Source organism: Thalia democratica, chromosome 1 (genome assembly GCF_965202585.1).
Source record: "Thalia democratica chromosome 1, ktThaDemo2.hap1.1, whole genome shotgun sequence".
Classification (NCBI taxonomy): domain Eukaryota; kingdom Metazoa; phylum Chordata; class Thaliacea; order Salpida; family Salpidae; genus Thalia; species Thalia democratica.
Window position 1 is genome coordinate 55159865 of NC_139165.1, and position 20431 is coordinate 55180295.

Genomic DNA, 20431 nt, shown 5'->3' on the forward strand with positions numbered 1-20431 from the left:
AACCTGTTGAGCAGTGTCCGACGCACACTTCAGCCTGATATTAGCGATCGTCCTTTGGTGTTTTGCCTTTATTTCCATTGATTCTATTTTGATTAAACTATTATTCTTAAACATATACTAAACAATAAACTGACCAGAAGTAGTTTTACTCTTACTAATTTTTTAACGTATTACGCGATCTTTTAAGAATTAAATAGTAACAATATTAATAATAATAATAATGATAAAAATAATATAAAACCTTGCTCATGTTCAGATTTTATTTTATCAACATCTTCTTGGTAATAAACAGATTCATTAGTAGGCGTAGTTCTGCTTTGAGAAGTCAAGTTTAATACTTCGCTTTCAGATTGATGCTTGTCAGAACTGCAAGTTAAATCAAATTCGTATTACATAATTTAGAAATAGTATTGTTTTGTGACTTATTACTTTCAAAATATAATAAAATTAGTTAAAAAACAAACAAAAAATCAACAATACATGTTTTAATTAAAATGCGTTATATTAGCACATATGTTATATCTGTATGGATTGTTTAAAAGCAAATTTAAATTTTAAACTTAAGTAAACAACGCAAAAAATTGATATGAAGAAAATAAAAAACTCCTGCAAAACGGTATAAATTTTCAACAAATAAAAAATAAATAAACACTAGTATGTATTTGATATAACTTAAATATTGTTTACAATTTAAACTTAATTTTTGAAAAAAATTTAAAAACGAACTTCAAATTAATAAAGTCCAGTTTATTTTTTAATGTTGTAATCTCGTGTTCAACTGAAGTGCACAAGTTCGTATGTTCGAAAGATGTCTTCATACTTTTTTTGACGCCGTCACTGCGTTGTTTCCCACTGTCACTACTCGAAGATGAAGTAGAGGAACATTCTTGTATAACGTCACTTAGACCTGATATATCAGCCAATCTCGTGAGCTTGAGAGAGCTGTTTTTTTTAATTTTTATTAATATTATATTTAGAAAAAAATTTAATCTAACTAAAGGTAGTACAAAATAAACATTTTTACTATTAAAATTTTAGCTAATAGTTAACATTAAGAAAAACTGTTATATAGTTTTATCAAGTTATTCGTTTTACAGCATCATATCTCTTTGAAGCATAAGTGACTATCCTAAACCAGACTAAGTTTATATTAGAAGAAAAAAAATATTTTTAAACTTAACAGTATACTTTTAATTTGGTTGTATTTTATTAAAGTAAGTATAATAACTTAGTGACATCAGTTAGCTGTATTTCATTTCTGATCTTATGATTTAATAGAAAAAACTCTATTTAACAACAACACAGTAGGAACATCGATAAGGTAAGCGCTTTAAGAGGTACGCACTTATATAAAGTACGCTCTAAGTCTTGAAAACTAGTGAAAAAAAGTTTTTTTTTTTAAAACTATGATATTTTATAAACAAATAAAGTTTTTATAAACAAAAACATGACGTTAATTAAGAATGGGTTAAGTATTAAAACAAGCATGATTAATACAAATGTAACAAAACTATTTTCTGAAAAAAAAACTCTAGTAGTTCCAAAATAGACTTTAATTTTATTTCTAAAAATAGATATTAGCTATTATTTGGTGTAAATTGGCAATTTTTTCTCAAAACTAAAATGCAGACACTACACATAAGGCACGACTTTTGTCTGGGTAAAATGTGCTTACATTGTCGATAAACCTACTGTACATTTAAGAACCAGTTATTTAAGTGCTGCTAAATACAGGGAAGAAACTTAAACAAAGTATTTTAGTTTAACACTATAAAATGAACAAACAGTAAATACTGGAACATCAATATAAAATACTACTCTATACTTAATACTACTAATGACTTAAAGTTATTTAGCTTTAGCTGAGCTGTAAGAGTATCATTCATTATTTTATCTAACCATAAATAATTAAAATATTAATATTAATCACATAAATACTACAATCAAGCGGCATAACAATTTAGTGACTTTAGACACAAATTAGAAGCAACAACAAAAACCGATCACCACAACATTAATTTTTCTAGTACAATTCTTAATACAGATTTATAAATCAACAAACTGTTTACATTTGCTTGAAATTTGATATTAAACAAAAACTAAAAAAATGGAATCAATTAAAAATTAATGGTTTAGTAGCATATGTATATGAATTAATATTAATGTAATGTTGTAAGCTTGTCAATTAACTAGTTAAAATTTTTATTTAACTAAAACCTTTACTAGACATAAATTATTTTCATGCAGAATTTATACTTTTGATATTAGGAGTTTTTAGTAAATAAAAAAAATTTGAGTGAAACTGTGCGATCAAAAAACATTTTTCTAAATACACTATTAAATGAAAAACTTTTTTTACTATATTAACATTGTGTAAACATAGTTTATTATAATCCAGTTCAAAAAAAATTGTTGATTATGAACTAATATAACTTTTTAAGTAAACACTAACATTAATCAGTTTTTAGATATATATTGTACCTTAACTTGTATTTAAATTGTAATCATTGTTCACAACTTTACAATGCTTAAAACAAAAGTTTGATACAAATAAAAAGTAAACGAAAAAGATCGCACAGCTCAACTACATGTTGTTAGCGTTGGGCATACTGCATGCAAACCTGCGATAATCTTTATTTAACGCAGAAACGCCACTAGAATCATACTCGGAAGAAGCAGACTCGTTGGAAGGATCGAGGTTGACGAGCGATGTGTTGATGCCGTGCAATTTCACTTCCATCTGCTGCACTTTCGCCCGCATGTCCTCGTAACTTGCGTTTAATTCTTCTACTTGTTCTTTGTTTTTCGACCTGTTTAAGTATGAATAGCATGTTTATTTTTATCTTTATGCAAAAGTTTAAAGTAGATATTGTAAACAACAACCATTGATTTGAGAAATATAAAAGTACATATACGATTGAAACAATATAAAATAACTTATAATAAAATATAAGAAGCTACGATAATTTGAAAATTTTAATTTAATTATAATCAAAACTATTGATTTTATCATCAAAATTCTAATTTTTTTGTCAAAACATTTAAATCTTAATTACAGCAGAGCTAGCTGTAAGGCAGAAAATTTTACCTAATAATTGAAATCGACATGGTAGAATTACAAAGAAATAAATGGTAAAGATAAACTTAGCTAAAAATAACTTATACTAAGGTTGAATTGACGGAATCGCATTTAGGTTTTAAAAAACATTTAAGTTTTTCAAAAAATCTCGAAAAATTCTAATTGATCGGATTTTTTTTAGTTCAAAATAGCCTGAGTGTGTGGCAAACTTGATATTATTTTTAATAACAACCTTAACTGATCAAGTTGAAGTTTGTGCTGTAAAAGCAGCTCATTTTTTTCTTCTCCTTCTTTTTCAAGTGATTTTTCAAGGTCTATTATTTTATCATCTTTAACATCAATTTCCTCATTCATCATCTAATAAAGTAATTTTTTTTTCAAAAAAGTCACACTTAAATGTACAAAACTTAATTTACTCACAAAAAACGAAACTTAGTCATAATAAATCAAAATAAATTTATTTGATTAATACTTACTAATAATAATAAGTAAAAAGAGGTTTAAAAGTAACTAAAATAGATTAATAACTTCTGGCGAGTCTCACAAAACAAACTTTATTTTTGAAATATACTTTTAGCATATGATATAAAACAAAAGATTAAAGTTATATAAATACAAAAACTAACGGACTAACAGTCTTTTTAAAAAAGTTTAACTATTATTAAAGTCACATGATAAATTCAAAATTAACATTTTAATAACATTAGTTTTAAATATACAAATTTGTTTTGAAATGATAATGTTTGTTGTGCGACTTTAAAGAAGAATTGGAAAAAGTGTAAGTAAAAACAACAACTTTTCAAAGCTAGCATAAAATTTGTACAATTTAAAGCACACACTCTCGAAAACTTCAAAAAACGAAACTGTTCTTTTAAGTGACATGCTATAAAAAAACGCATAAACCGTTTATTTTGTAAAATATTAAAATTTCTTACAGCTTCATACTCTGTTTTCAAAAACTCCATCTGGTTTTCATTTTCCTTGTTTATTTCATCAATTTTATTCTCAAGCTCTTCTTCTTTTAACTTTAACTTATTTAACAAAACTTGTTCATTTTCCATTCTAACTTTTCCTAGAACACAATTTGTTCAATATATAAAAGATAAAAACCAATTACTATTAAATTAAGTTTGCTTAAAATAAACTAAAACAAAACAAAAAGTTAACTGCCTTCAAATAAAAAGTTTTATAAGTTTTATAACTACAAAAACCTACATTAAAGTATTAAAATATTTTTTTTTAATTGCAACAATTTAAATTTCAGTTAGTACTTTAAATTAAACTGGATCTTCTGATTTAACAGTTAACTTTTTCAATCTATTTAAATTGCAATTAAAGTAATATTCTAATTCAAGTAGCACACCCTAAAAGTTTTAATTTACTGTAAAAACATAAAAATGATAAATAATAGTTTATAATTTCTTTAAGAGAAAATATTATTTTATTTACAAATTAAAGTACTATTTTTATAGTTGAAACTAGCTTTGAGTTATTTTTCTAATATTTTTAAATATTGAAACATGAAAAAAAGTTTTAAGTATTAAAACCTGAATTAAGCTCCTCTTTAAGGTCCACATTTTCCTGTGTTTTTATTTTCAAGAGTTGATTTAATTCTTCGAGTTTTATCGACAACGATTCAAACTGCAGTGTTTTTGCTTCAAGCTGCTGTTGAACCAAAACTATTTGTTTTGAATCATCTGTGTTTCGCTTGTCGAAATCTCTTTGAGTTTCAGTAATCTGCATTTTTTACACTACTATTTACTAAATATTTTAATACAAAATCTAGTATTTAGTTTACACTCTAGCCCAGGGTTTCCCAACCTTTGTTTCATAAGGCCCCCTTTGAAAAAAATGAAAGCTATGCCGCTTTTAAAAAAGAACTTAACTTATCTCAACAAAAACTTATCTTAAATACGCTTAAAACCTTTTTTCACTCTTTATCATAACCTCTAGAATATATAGTAAAGTTTTAAATTTTAACATTATTGTCCCTGCCTTTGCAGCTTATGGCCCCCTAACTTTCTAAATAGCCCACTTTGGGAAGCGATAGTATAAAGTTAGCTTTTATATTTTCCGTAATTTCTAGTTGCATTTCACCATCAACTCCAAAATATCTAGAATAAGTTTCGAATATACCCTTAAATACTCTTAAATATACCCTTAAAAGACTTTTTTTTTCTTTTTTGCTCTTCATCATTACCTCAATAATATCTAGTGTAAGTTTCAAACTATGGCTCCTTTACTAGTCACGGCCCCCCTTTGGTACCTCTTTGCAGCTTATGGCCCCCTAAATCATTGAGCCATATGGCCACTTGGGGATACCCTGCTCTAGCTTTTACACAGTGGTTTGAAAAAAGAGATTTACATCGAGATTTACAAATTGTTAGTTTAAAAAAAGTTGTAATGATATTAACATTTCATTTTCTTATTTTAAAGCGGATGTTGTAAACTGTTTTACGCAGTTTTCGTGACGTTCTTCCAGTATTAAAAACAAACAATTATTTTATTTTAAGGAGTTAACTTCATTTCTATGCGTATATATTTGCGTTTGTCTTTCAAATGCGCGTTAGTTGCTTAGTTATTCCGCGTTACGAATAAGTTTCGATTAAGTTCAACGTTTTACTTCAAGTTTAGAGAATCAAGAAAACGCCTACATCGCGGAGTTGATGTTAGTATTTTATATAACTTTACGATTGTTAATACTTTTTATAGACTTTATTTGTGTCGTGATTTAATAGTTTCTTTCTTCAGAGCTAAGAATTATTATTGAAAATAAAATAAATTGCATTTATTCAAAGTGTGTTTTATTCATAATTAGGAATAAGTTTGTAACTATATTAAACTAGCTTGAAAGTAAGCCTATTTGGTTAAAAAGTAACTTTTCTTTTATATTATTCCATTCATTTAACTCATTTCGTATCCTAAATAAGTGTTGCTTATCTATTAATTTTTAACAGCCATTAATACCTTACAATAATAACAGCCTTACCTTTTAAAAATAGGACTGATGAGAAATAGTTAAGTATTTCACAAAACTGTTGTAAATGATCAGAATAAGTTTTTTAAAAATATATTTTATGTTAATACAAAGATTTACTTTTTACGTATTTATACCCTCCGTTCACACAAAAATAGTATCTAAAATTTATTTGACAATTTAAAATCAGTTTTTTTTTTAATTTTTTGACTTAATTAGCATGTTTCTATAAAGATTGTACAAATCATGGGAGTCGTTCATATGAAAGTTATATCAGGGTTGCCAAATGTTTTAGCAAATTTTCTCCAGATTTTAAAAATTTCCTTCAGGTTTTTAAAAGCAAACATTTTTGTGTCAATCTTTAGTTTAAAGTTAAGTTTAAGGTAAAAAACTGTGTTAAATAGTATAAAAACTTTGAACAGATACTGTAAAGCTACTTTAAATGTGTTTTTTAATAAATAAAATTTTTAATAATGAAAAGAAAAATTATCTATAGGATAGACATTTTGTGAAAAATCGAAATTTTACGACTTAACATATTAAACTTGTTTAAAATTTCAGGTTTTCCAGGTTTTTTTTCAAAATTTCTCAAACTCCAGGTTTTTTAGCTTAAATTGTCAAATTCCAGGTTTTTCCAGGTTATTCTAGGTTTTTTAGCAACCCTGTTATATTGAAAATAATAAAATTATTATTTGAGTTGTATTATAAAAAAATAAAAATTACACAGTTACAAAATTTAGCGGTTTGATGTCATACTAAAAAAATCGGATTGTGGTCGATAAAAAAGTCTATAATCACTTCCTATTTATTTTTTTTAAATGAAAATAAAATTTCAATCAAAGTAAGATTATTTTAATGCCATTTGCTAGCATAAAAGTAATTACTATTTTTTAAACTTGGTTTACTTTATAGTCTTTTTCTTTTAGTAGTTGCTGATATTCTTTAAATTGATTGTCTAATTCTTCACATTTTACGCGATAATCATTGTCTTTTTCTTCTAACTTTTTATTAAGTTCTTCTTTAATTAGTTCTATTTCATTCGAACTAGATTCTTGAACTTCCTTCAACTCAATCTAATGTAAACATTAACTATAATAAACATTTTAATTGAAACCAGTTTTTAAAGTATTCTTATAGTCAGTTTCTAATTTATTCACAGAAAAATTATTATCAATATATTAATATAAGCTTTGCATATATAAGTAAAACAACATAACCTTTAATGGTTTTGTCTTATTAGATAATCATTATGACTGGAATAAATTATCAACAAAATATTGTAAAAAAAAAATTGAATACTATTAACTAACCTGGATTTTTGCTTTGATTATAAAAATAAAAATACTTAAAAATATATAAACTAATTATCTAATGTAAAACTTAGACAAAAACTTACATCAACAAAATATTTTATTTTATATTACAAGTTACTCTAGATTTTCAAAGTTTAACATTTGAAGTTACATTATATATCTAGCTTGGTTTGGGAAAAGATAACTAAAGTTCAAACTAACAACAGAATGTTCATGCTTCAACTTCATTTGTTTGATTTCCTCATTAAAGCTTTCTTTTATATCTGTTATGTACTTATCCTTTTCTACAAGTTTTTCTTCTAAACATAACCTTAATGATTCACTTTCTTCCTTATGTTCTGATGTCAATATAAAATCATTTAACTAAGTAACAACTTAAATTTATATATATTATATATCACAGATGTTCTTGTGCTAAAACTTTATTTCAACTAACGGCGTTAATGATAATGAAAATATCGATATCAATAGTACTAACAATAGTGTAGATTATAATAATCAACGTATAACTAGAAGTATTTCTAAAATGATAAAAGAAAACTTAGAACAAGTAAGCGACAATAGCGCTAAAAGTATAAGCAAAATGCATAACAATAAAACTATAAATAAATATTCAAAACCAACTAACCCTAATAGTAATAAGTTAAGTAATATGCCTAAAACATGTAATTGCCGTAAATTAAACAAAGATAACTGCCCATTAAAAGGTAATTGTTTAATTAAAAATGTTATTTATAAAGTTAAAGTTGAAAGTAAGGGCCCAGATAAAATTTATATCGGAAGTACAGCAGGTAGTTTCAAGGATAGATATGCTAATCATAAACATACTTTTAAAAATATAAATAAAAAACAAAGCACGCGTTTATCGGATTATGTCTGGAGTTTTTTTCACAGGTACGGTAAAAGGCCAAACATGGAGTGGAGTATTGTTTCAAAGATAAAACATGCATCCAACGGAGTAAGTAGAATTTGCCCAACTTGCAATACAGAAAGAGCAGTAATTGCAGCAGAAGATAAAGACCTACTTCTGAATAAGCGGCAAGATTTATCGAATATCTGTCCCCATAACCGACGATTCTACTTTAAATAACTCTGTCTACTTATGTACTAATTTATTTCACAAAACTTACATATACTTGCAAGTTTAATACTTCATGTTTTCAAGCTGTATAAATTATTGAATAATTTGTTAAAATTATTATGACGTAACATTTCTGCACAACTCAATTTAATTTTCATTTTTAAAACCTGCCTATTCTTAGAGCTTTTTGAGGTTAGTGCCTACTTTTATTAAATTTGTTTTTTTTGTAGATAATTTTATAATTTTATGCTTTTATCCCAAACTTTGTTTTTAAACCATAAAGTCCATTTATAGTTACTACCTAGATAAACACTATACATAATTATACATGCTTTTTTCTGCTTTTTTTCTAATGTGTGTTAACATTTTATAGACTCCGTAGATCTGTTCTTAAATTTATTTGAGAGCAGTGAAACGCCGTTAGTTGAAATAAAGTTTTAGCACAAGAACATCTGTGATATACATTCCGATAAGCTTAGCTTATCAGGATCTCCAGGATTTAACGCCTTATAACGTTACATCTTATATATTATATATATATTTATAGATATATATTGGTTAATTATTATGTTACTAGTTAGACTACTGTGTTGGAGCTTAAGAAAGGATAGTATAAGTATAAAATAAAGCAAAAAACATAATTAATAGTTCAAACTTTTCATTATTGACTAGTTATCAAAAGAATAATAGCTAAAATAGATCCAATATAATTAACTTAGGTGCAGGAAATTTTAAACTCTTTATTTTCTGATTCACAAAAACTCTCTATGGTCTTTGAGATACTCAAGTGTCTCCTCCGGATAAAAGAACAGTTAAAATTTTGAAAAATCTTCATGATTTTAGATTTAAAATATTTTAATATCATTATAATATTTACCTATATCTATCAACACTATCACTTTAATTAGACCTTTTGGTACATTTTTATCTTTTTCTACTCTAACCGTTTTCTTTTTGAGAAATGGTCAAGGAAATTAAAATAAGTTAAATTAATTTATTTATTAAATTTAATAAGTATGGACATTTTTAGCGATAAAACTTTTTTTTAACTTACACTACAATCATAATTTATATTGGACCTTCTGATACACTTTTTTTTTGACTTTTAATGTTTTTTAAAGTCTTAAGCTTAATTAATTTGTCAGAATTTGAATTGTCATGAAACTAAAACTCAGTCAATTTATTGAAAATACTATACATCTTTAACTATAATAAACTTTTATAATACGTTAACACTATACTTTTAATTATGAATTGAAGAATGACTGTTTTCAACTAGTATAAACACAAGGAGAAAAACTTTCAAGATTATTTTTATTGTACTTGGATCTAATTGAATAAAATCTCTATAATACATCAGTTGCTAATAAAAATTTTAGGCGTTATCATCAAAAAGTATTGAATCAATCAAGTACTAGGTTATTTATAACACCCTAAATTTATTTACAATAACAACTAACCTGTATTTTTTGCTTTTAGGTTGTCTATTTCGTATTGTTGAGCTTTTACCTGATCGTCTAAAAGTTTTTGGTAATTTTTTTTAAATAGTTCAATTTCGTTTTTGTGTTCATCATTTTTTTCATATAATTGCTCTTTATGCTTATTTTCAAGGTCAAGCTGGCTAATATCGTTTTCTTTCATTAGCTTATGTCGCAAAAGAACAAGCTGTGATTCTAGCTTAGCGTCAAACTCTACCTATTTACCAGTTAACAATGTGACTTTTAAGAAATGGTGGTTTTCAAAGCATAAGTAATAGTTTTTAAAACTTTAGACTAAATTTACTGTACGCTGTATGCATATATGATCAAGAACTAAAAACTACAATTGTTTTTTTTTATTATAATAGAAACGCTAACATTTAGTTCACTTTTAATCCGTTCCTCACTTAGTATTCGAATGTTATTTAATTCATGTACTTTATCTTGTAATGCTTTTTGATGTTTCATTTGTAACTTTTTAATGTTTTCATTATGTTGAAAATTCAACTCTTCTACTTCGCGAGCTCTACTTTTTTCCGTTATCTAATAAGTTTAAATAAATACTTATTCTAAAAAAAATCAGTTTTATTTAAGTAACGTAAGAAGCTTTATGAGAATGCGAGTAACCAATTTTAAGACTTTTATTGTAATGTTTTCAAAGTTGAAAATAATTTAAATCATAAAGTAAACATTTTAAAATATACAACAGCCTACTTTAAATTTTGTAATATTGTCACATACACTACCTGTTTAATATTTTCTATATCTAAAATTTTTTTTTTATCTATAGTGCACTTTGCATCTTTCAGCTGCTTATTTGCTTCTTTTCGAAGTTCTTCCATCTGTTACAAACAATCAAGTTTATTTACCAATAATAAAAAAAAAATAATAATAATAACTTATGTTTTCTTAAATGACATTTAGTCGATATTTTGTAGAACACTTTTATAATTTGATGTTATATAAATATTTTGTTATGCTACTAGACCCAATAGTAATTTTTGTTGCTGTTAAAAGTATAAAAATGGTTAACTAAGTTTTTTTTATGCTATTAGCAGTTTTAAACACAACAAAAAAACTTTAAAAACACCTTTTTAAGAAGTTTTACACACACTTTTTTACAGTCACATAACTTTTTTTCAGACTTTGATTGTTTTTCAACGTGAAGCTTTCGTAGTTTGCTTTTATTGATACTATCTTTTAAGTGACACAAACAACAACAATCTTCACTATTGTATAAATCATTATGCTTAGACCTAGATTGAACTTCGTGCTGATGTGGTGTTTTTTTGCTGTAAAACTTAAGAATTCGGTTCATGCTTCCTGGAAGACAACTATTTGAATTATAGCATTTGCACGAATCACATTGTTGAATTTTTTTAACATTGACTTTATCTTCTGGCTTATTCTTAACTGATAAACTTAATTTTTTTTGATTCAAGTGTTTCTTTTCAAAAGGTAGATGTTTATTCTTAGATTGCGATAATTCTTTATTATCAACATTTTCATGCAAAACCGTAATTTTGAAACCTTTTTGGGAAGTTTCAAAAGAAGTAACTTTTTCACAACTATAAAGTTGGTCAGTACAGCTTAGAGATGAAATCGAATTGTCCGAATTTTTACAATCGATAAGTGACAATTCTTCTTTAGAAGTCAAACTAAAACTTTTATTTTTTTCTCTGGTCGCTAAAGAAGTTTCTGTCTGATGTTTAGTAATTGTAGAGCCTTTCAGTTCCTTTAATACAGCCTTAAAACGCTGTAAAGTACCTTTAGAGGGCTTTAATTCTTCTTCAGAATCGAAACTTGAAGACTCATCAACAGAATCGCTTGATAAACTAATATCTACTTCGGATTCTGTTTGTACAGCTTCTAAATGTTTTTTCATTAAAGGATCAAATTCAAGTGAACTTTTAGTGGAACATAAAAGATTTTTACTAGTCAAAGGACATAATGCTTTATTTAAAAGAACAAATTTTGGACTTCTTTCCGATTTATAACTACAAGAAGCTGTAGTATTTTCAGAATTTTTGCTAGCAATATTTGTTTCGAAAGCTGGCTTAACAATTTGTTTCGAGACTAAACTTTCTTGATTGTCAGCAACCTTTTCAACAATACTGTTAATAAACTCAGAAGCTAGATATTCGTTAGTACCGTAAGAACTATCATACGTTGAGGCAAAAAGGTTTTTAGAACTTTTTTCGTCATCAGAATTTTCATGTGAATTTTCCTTCGATGTAGAAACTTTAACTGATACCACACTTTCGCTAGCTGACATTTTGAAAACTAATAAATAATAATTAGAACGACAACGAGAACTTTTGTCTACTTATATTATACTTAAAGCTTTTCCTTTTAAACTTATCAACTACTCAAACTACACTTGAAAAGCTAGATTTGCATTCATAGCTTAATGAAAATATTTCTTCATAAACTGTAAAAAGATTGCATAAAATGCAATTTTAAGAAAAAAAGTTTTTTTTCTAAACAGCTAAACAGCGAAGTAACTCATGTAAAATTTATAAGTATTTAATAATTCAGTATACGATGTAAGAAAAATAAAACAACTATTTACCTAAAACTTTAATATAAACAAACTTAAAAGCAACGAAAAATTGTCATAATAATATAAAACGAATTTAAAAAACCGTTAACCTCTTTTTGATGCTTAGCTAGAATTGACTCTTTTTGCTGTGTAAAATTTACTTTGTACTCATTAATTTTGTCATCTTTTTTTTTCTTAATTAAGTCAATTTTAATTTCATTTTCCGCAAGCAAATTGTTTATTTTTTCTTCGTAAGACTTCTCCTTCAAATGAACATTTTCAAGTAATTTTTGATTACCTATTTGTAACTTGTTCAAATCTTCGGATTTCTGAAATTAATTACAGAACTTTTAAAAATTATAGTACAAAAATTATAGAGCAAAAAATCATAAAATTTAATAACTGCAATACATTATGAGAAAAATGAAACTTAAAAAACCGTTTTTAACATAAAAAATTAACACTAGTTTATTTTTATAATAATGAGATATAATTTCTTTTTAAACTTTGTTTTTTTTTTGTGCAACAAAACATTATTCGTTAACTTGATTAAGTAATCAATTCACATACGATATGCAAGTCAAAACTTTACATTATAATACTTTAATCGAAAGTTTGCTAAATTAATTTAAATGTAAATTAGTATAATGTTACAAATATATAGTTTGCTAATTTATGTATAAATGTATTAAAATTCAAAAACTATTATTACTATTCCTACATCATACTAAACATTTAATAAAATAAATTTTATAAACAAATATTAACCAAAACTTAACTTTTTATGAACGACAATAAAAATAAAGTGTTAAAATAAAAAATTCCTAAAAAATTAAAATTTCTTAATCTACTGTTGTGAGAATTTGTTTAAATTTTTAAAATTTTTTTATAAAGTTTACAACTATAAATTAAATCAAACCCTACCGAAGTTATTTTTTCAACAACTTACTATGCAATAATTGAGGTAAAATTTAAATCTGATTTAAATAAGTTAGTTTTTTTTTATTAAAACTTGTTGAAACAGCATCTAATTGTTTTTTATATAATTGCACGTTTTTCAACATATAACATATAAATATTTTATAGTGGCCTAATTTAATGATATTTTGTACATATTATATTTGGAATAATACACATAAAGAACAATTAAAACACATGTTTTTTTTTTTTAATATGTATACTTTTCAAATATTACTTTATGATATAGATAAAATTAATATTGTTAAAAATATGAATAAATAAATTAGGATGTAAATAAACAACCATTGTCTTTCCACAATAATAAAAACTGGTTAGTATCGAGAAAAATCCAAAAAGCTTATTTAGAACAGGTTGGAGTAATTTATTTTTAGTTCAATTACAAAATTTGTATAAACTTTTTTTTTTATACATATTTTTAAATTACGCTTTTTTTTCTCCGTTCTAGTTTATTTTCAAAAATTTAAAATAATTTATTAGTTGAAAAAACCTTTTATAAACCATGTTTCTTCTATATAGTTTTAATCATGTTTTGAAAACTGAGTATTTTAAATTAATTATTTTGATACATTTTTTTGATGTAGCCATTTAAAAACTATATTAAAACAGTTTAATAAAAATTCATTAAAACAATTTTTAAATAAATTTACTTTTGCAAACTACATTTCACGCAAAACTAACTTTTTTGAGAATACAAATTTATATAGAAAGTTTAAATTTACTTTTAACTTAAATGAGATAAAGTTGCGCATGATGAAGTAATAAACTAGTATATAAAAAATACTAACAATAAATTTTTAAAACTAAATACAAAAGTTATAAATCTTATTTGCTTACTTATAAATAGATCACCTTATTTTTTCATAGCTTTAAATAATTTGTGTCTAACTTGAACATTTTATTTGTAAGTCTTAAGTAAATCAGTTATATTTCAGTTTTATAATAATAAAATACAATTTAATAAAAAAATAAAATACGTAAAACTGTTTAAAGTCCGGTAAAGAGATCAAAGTGCTGTTAGACTTCCATAAAACATTATGGAAAAGAGACCTACAGCAACATCTAACGGTAAAACTTTTTATAGCTGTAAATAAAATACTATTTTTATAAGTAATCGTACATATTTTAACACTTGTATTTCTATAGAAGATTGAGGTATAACTAGATAATTGTTAACTAACCAAAAGTTTTTAGGTCCACAAAAAAATTAAGAAGAAAAATTTTTGTTTGTTATTAAAATATAGATGGTTATTTTCTAAATAAATACATTTATATAACTGTGCAAAATGTTTGTATATAATAACTACTTTTTTTTTCGATAAAATAAACTATTTATAAAAAAAAATTTAACAACAATAAAATTTCAATTTTTGTATATCCACTAAATAAACTAAAATCAAAAAATTTTCTTCAAGCTAACACGTTCCTAATAAAATATATTTTTAATTATTAATCAATTAAAGAAAAACTAAATATATATATTTCACTATCGCTTATGCAAAAGTTTTTTTTTATAAGAAATGCTCTTTTTATTTTTTACATGCAAAAAAATATAAAACATTTTCAAATATTAGACTATATAATTAATATTACGACCAACATTTATTTATTTTGTTTACAATTGTTGCTGAAGCTCTTTAATATTTTTGAAAATACTTAGTAAACAAAAGTATTTCAACCATTAAAAAAGAACTCAAGTTTTTGTTTTACCACTTGAGGCTTTTAATTATGGTCTAAAACAGCGATTCTTAACCTGGGGTAAACTTACCCCTAGTGGTAAATTTTCTTTATTACAAGTTATGTAAGTTAGTGTTTATTAACTGTGTTTTTAATTTTTTAGCTTAAAAAACTCTTGAAAATTTGCAACTTTTTATATTTAATAAGCTTAAAGGTCAAAAAATATAGTTTTCATCTTCAAAATTGAACACTACTTTGTATATTGAGGGTAAATTTAGTAACTCTTTAGAGTTATCTTTCCTATTAACAACCCAGTTGAAGTGTGTTGATTCGTTGACACACAGAAACATATGTTGGTAGAATAAAGGAAGATAACTGTATAATTTGTTTTTACTTATATTCCAGTGAAGTTACTTTACTAGGGTCTTTTGTTAGCAAACAATTAAAACTATATTTTGAACAGTTATATTTGGTAATAACCTTCCGAAAAGGGTTAAAAGATAAAAAAAAGGTTGAGAACCGCTAGTCTAAAATATTATTTAAGTTTATTATGTTTGTTGGCGCTATAACTTAAACTTTTTTATTGGTATTTAGAATTCAAAACTTCTGAAGTAAAATTTTTATAATAATATAAATTTATGTGTTAATAAAATATAAAAAACAAAATAACAAAATTAAAAACTTATTTATTATTTTGGGAAAAAACTAAAACCTAAAACATTTAATACTTAATAATATTTTACTGAGTAAAATTAAAGTATACAATTATTATCCTACACTGCCTAAAATAATGTATAACTAATTTGTTATAGTTCTTATACAATAAAAGTAAGAACGAAAATTAATAAAACTTTGTTCAACTGAAAGTAATAGTAGTATAGCTTAGTTCATTATATACCTAAATATGATTAGTATAGAAAAATTACCTGTTTAATAAGTAATTGCAATTCATCAAAGTGTTTGTTTTTATCAATAATGAGTTTTTCTTTCGATATTTTAAAGTCCTTGAGCTGACTTTTTAACAAAGCAAGTTGAGCATTAAGATTCTGCGTTGTAAGCTCATATTCCTGATATATAGATTAAAAAAATAAAATTTATTAAAATACTATTGAACACTAATTTATTTTAATTGAGGATGTAAAAGTTCAAATTTAAACTGTTTTTTTTTTACTAAAACATAACATATAAATCGCCTTAGTTTTCTTTTTTTACTTTAATTTTGTTTTTAGCAGCTGTTAGTTTTATCTTTATTTCAAACCGTTTAAAATTTCAAACCTTGTTTTTAGAAAGAAGTGACTCAAAGCTCTCACATTTTGATTTCATCTCAGTCATTTGTGATTTGAGTAAGTTTTTCTCATTTTCGAGGTTTGAAATTTGCTTGCCCGAGTTTTTCTGGAACAGCTGACTAACTGTTGATTTTAGAAACGAATTAAAAAACTAAATATTCAATTAAAATAAAATAAAAGAATATCACGATAAACCTTGCTCAGAAGTTTTTTTATCAAATTGAAGTCGGCTAACTTCGTCATTCGCTTTATTTAGTTCTTCTTGTAAATTGTTTTTATAAACTTTTTCTTGTGTAATATTAAAACTTAATTCCTTTACCTGTAATTTTATCTAACATATTTATTTATATTCAAACTTTTATTTTTCGTACAAAATTCTAAAATAAAGAAAAATCATTGATAAGAGTACTCTACGCTTTAAAAAAAATTGGAAATATAGTTTCTCTTTGTAAAATAAACAAACACCATAAATTAAACCTATATAAAGTTATCATTTATAAAAGACATTTATAGAAAAACTAGAAACACAAAAATAGTCTGAAAATTTATAAAGGATTAAAATAGGTAGAAATTAAGTTAATCGCAGACTAACTAAAAAGTTTATACGATTTTGCACATGAAAAAGGTTCGTTGCTTGATATACAAACAATAACTGTTTGAATGGAGAAAACGGTTTGAAGTGAACAATAAACTAAATCATGAAAGTTACACAAATTTTTGATAACTGAGATTTTCTTACAGTTTACAGTGAATAATCTTAATTAACAACTACCTTATTACATAACTCAAACTTTAAACAATAAAACATAATTACGATCGGAAAACAGGATTTTTAAAACAACATAAAGCAGGCAATATAATATGTTATAATATGTTATAACAACTAATTAAATAGATTTAAAAAAATGTTTCGAAAAACTTCGAAAAAGATTAATACTAAATAACATCAAAAGATTATAACTGTAAAACTTTTAAAACATATAACGTAGTTTTATTAACATGACCTAAAATCTTTTTAAGGTTACAAATGATTATTTCCAAATTAAAATCAATTTTATGACTTCTATTTTAGCTAAAAAACACTTTTATATAATAGATTGACAAACTTGAGTTTGCAGATTTATATTTGACTGTTCAAATTTGCTTATTTCTGACTTTAATTTGTTTTTCTCTTTTTCACTTAGCTCCAATGCTTTTTGAGCCTCAGATAAGTTTTCTTCATTCTAAAAAAATAATTCCTAATTTTACAAAACAGGTTTCAACGGCAAAATATATTTACATGTACACTTAATCTTTTAATAATAAATATCTAAAAAACTATATGAACATTTGCTAAATCCTTAAAGTAAAGATTTATAAACAAAATCAATTTAAATGAACTAATTTTAAAACTTAAATACGAATTTGGGTATAATGAATTGTGATTTTTTTTATATTAACAATTTAACACATTTAAAACATATTTTGAGTTTATTTTATTTCGTAGAAATTCTAAATTAGTAAAAAAATAAAAACAAAATTAATAACTAAAAAACGTTTTGATCATATTACAACGATTGTAAACAGTTTTAAATGAAAACCATTTGCATCTAATTTCCTTTTTCAATTTCATAATATACAAGATTCAAAAATAGAATAAAAATTTAAAATTAGTTAGTACTAGAAAAGTCTATATACACTTTTATTTTTGTAGGAAGACCTATAAACATAAAGATTTTTCTCAAGTTATAACTCGTTATGTGAAATTAATGTGAACAAACTTGTAACAACTTTTTTTCAACTTCAGATTTAACTTTGTCAGTGTAAATATGTTGCTCTGCGATCTTCTCTCTTACCTCATCAAACTTTTTCACCCAATCACGTTCCCTCATATCGTTGTTACTTTTTAGTGCCTTAACTAAAAACAAAATTAACATAAAAATTTATAATAATGTTAACTTTATAAAATTAAATTTATGATGTTATTTTTTCTTCGCTAAAACCAAGTTACATTATATACTTCAACAAAAATTAGCTTAAATAAGTTAATATACACACAGTCCTTTTGTAAAAAAATGAAAAATATTTTAAACTTAACTTTTCAACTGTAGCTGACTCAGTTTGAAGTTAGTTTAAAAATTAGGTGATTTCTTTTAGACTTTCGCTACTTTTTAAGTACATAATAGCTCAAAAAGTTTTAATGTTACACAAACACCATAGCTATTTTAGAAATAAAGATGTATTTTAAGGATTCTAACTTATAATTATATATTTAATAATCTTAGCTTATCAATTTTCAACTAACTGAAACAAACAAAAAAAAAAATTCATATAATATAGAAAAAATATAAATGAAAGCTATGATTAAGCATTTTATAAAGAATGGTAAACTAAAGATAATAATACTAATAAATTTAAGTTTAATCAAAATACTACTTTATTTATTGGCGAAAAAACTAGTTATATATTATAGAAACTTTATGTAAACTGCTATTGCTTTTAAAAGATATTAAACTATTGATTCTTTTATCAAATAAAAAGTAAAAACTAACCTTTACCCAAAAGGGCTTCATTTTGTGACTTCAGTTTACTGTAATTTATCAAATTTGTATCCAATTCAAAATGATCCTAAATTAAATATAAGATCACTAACACAATTTTAACAACAGCATATTTGTTTTATTAACAACTTGTTTTCTTACTTATAACAATCATTGCATTTTGTTCAAAGTGCTCATAAAACAACATTTGTAATAGTTTAACAATATTTTTTTATAATAATTTAATAACTATCAATATTCTAAAAACAATATAAGCTTAATTTACAGTTGTAGGCATTTAGATCATGAATTTCTGAAATTTTCTTTTTCACTAACGTTTTTTTTAACTTGATCAAAATAATATTTTGTTAACTAGATAGTTTTAATAGTTAGTTATTCTTTATATGAACTATTTCGTATACTACATGGTTCCAATACAAAACAACAAAAATCATACTTACAATATCAATGGAAGTATCTGAGGAATGATCAGTAACAATTTCATCTGATCTAGGAGGTATTATTTTGTTCAACTTCTGATTACCTGAAAAAAGTGCTGTTTTTGCCTTGTATTCTAATATTTTTTCACATTAAAAATTTAAATATATTCATTCTTTCAAGACTTTATTATGCAAACTAAGTATCGTTCAAAGACCTTGTCAGTTCTTAAATAAAAAGTCTAAAAAGATATGTCATGGAAAATAGTATTTAAACAATTCAATAAAAACATGTTTTTACTTTAAAACAAAACAAACTAAATTTTAATCTAGAGGTTGAATTTATTGTAAAGTTAAAATTTTAAGTTTCGAAATTAATATAATGACAAGTAAAATAATAAGAAGAATAATAATATTTAACATTTAAATCAAAGACATTTACGGTATTGTAAACTTATATATATAATATATTTAATCAACATCCTTTGTGAAGTCCAAACAGTTATTTTAGTAAAATAAATATTGAATCCCATATTTAAGCTTAAACATAAGTACAAACTCTACATAGTAAGTATAGAGTAAGTTTTTATTAAAACATATGGAGAACAATGCAAAAAAAAACTAAATTTAAAATCACACGAGAAACTTTTTTTTCATTTATCATATAATTTAGGTTCCTTAAACTGTAGAGGATTTAGAAGTTTTAAATATTTTAAATTCATAACTTTTTTAAAGTTTAAAAAACAAGTAACATTTAATTCCAAAAAAAAAACATTTAAACAAACTATTATATAATTAACTTAACAGTATAAATACAATTAACTAAGATGTATAGTATGTAGTATAGTTTGTTTAAAAAATAAAAAACAATGAATAAAATAATTTGAGTAGTTATAAAAATAGTTTTTAATATTTTTTAATAACTAACTTTTTAATGTAAATTATATTAAATTTAAACTGTTTTTTTGGTAAAGTATCTATTATAAACTAAAACAGTTTATTTCAACATCAAAAAACTACAATTTCAACTTTTTTAAAATAAATATACAGTGTTATAAAAATAC

General features: G+C 24.2%; 1 protein-coding gene across 4 annotated transcripts in view; it reads right to left on the minus strand.

Moving 5' to 3' along the window:
• LOC145849270 (uncharacterized) overlaps positions 1-20431 on the minus strand; it is a 46555-nt gene that overhangs the window by 25695 nt on the left and 429 nt on the right. For 3 of the 4 annotated variants that reach the window (XM_082954423.1, XM_082954424.1, XM_082954422.1), the window contains exons 3-22: positions 19392-19474; positions 18943-19018; positions 18172-18308; positions 17518-17634; positions 16607-16730; positions 16401-16534; positions 16052-16192; positions 12581-12799; positions 10675-10770; positions 10307-10471; positions 9911-10145; positions 7571-7707; positions 6962-7129; positions 4627-4816; positions 4015-4151; positions 3312-3436; positions 2622-2810; positions 727-942; positions 242-366; positions 4-83 (exon numbers count right to left, since the gene is read on the minus strand). In XM_082954423.1, coding sequence (XP_082810549.1) covers positions 4-83; positions 242-366; positions 727-942; positions 2622-2810; positions 3312-3436; positions 4015-4151; positions 4627-4816; positions 6962-7129; positions 7571-7707; positions 9911-10145; positions 10307-10471; positions 10675-10770; positions 12581-12799; positions 16052-16192; positions 16401-16534; positions 16607-16730; positions 17518-17634; positions 18172-18308; positions 18943-19018; positions 19392-19474 — 2894 coding nt within the window. The remainder of the gene's footprint in view (positions 1-3; positions 84-241; positions 367-726; positions 943-2621; positions 2811-3311; positions 3437-4014; positions 4152-4626; positions 4817-6961; positions 7130-7570; positions 7708-9910; positions 10146-10306; positions 10472-10674; positions 10771-12580; positions 12800-16051; positions 16193-16400; positions 16535-16606; positions 16731-17517; positions 17635-18171; positions 18309-18942; positions 19019-19391; positions 19475-20431) is intronic. The other variant, XM_082954425.1, reaches the window with a different exon arrangement.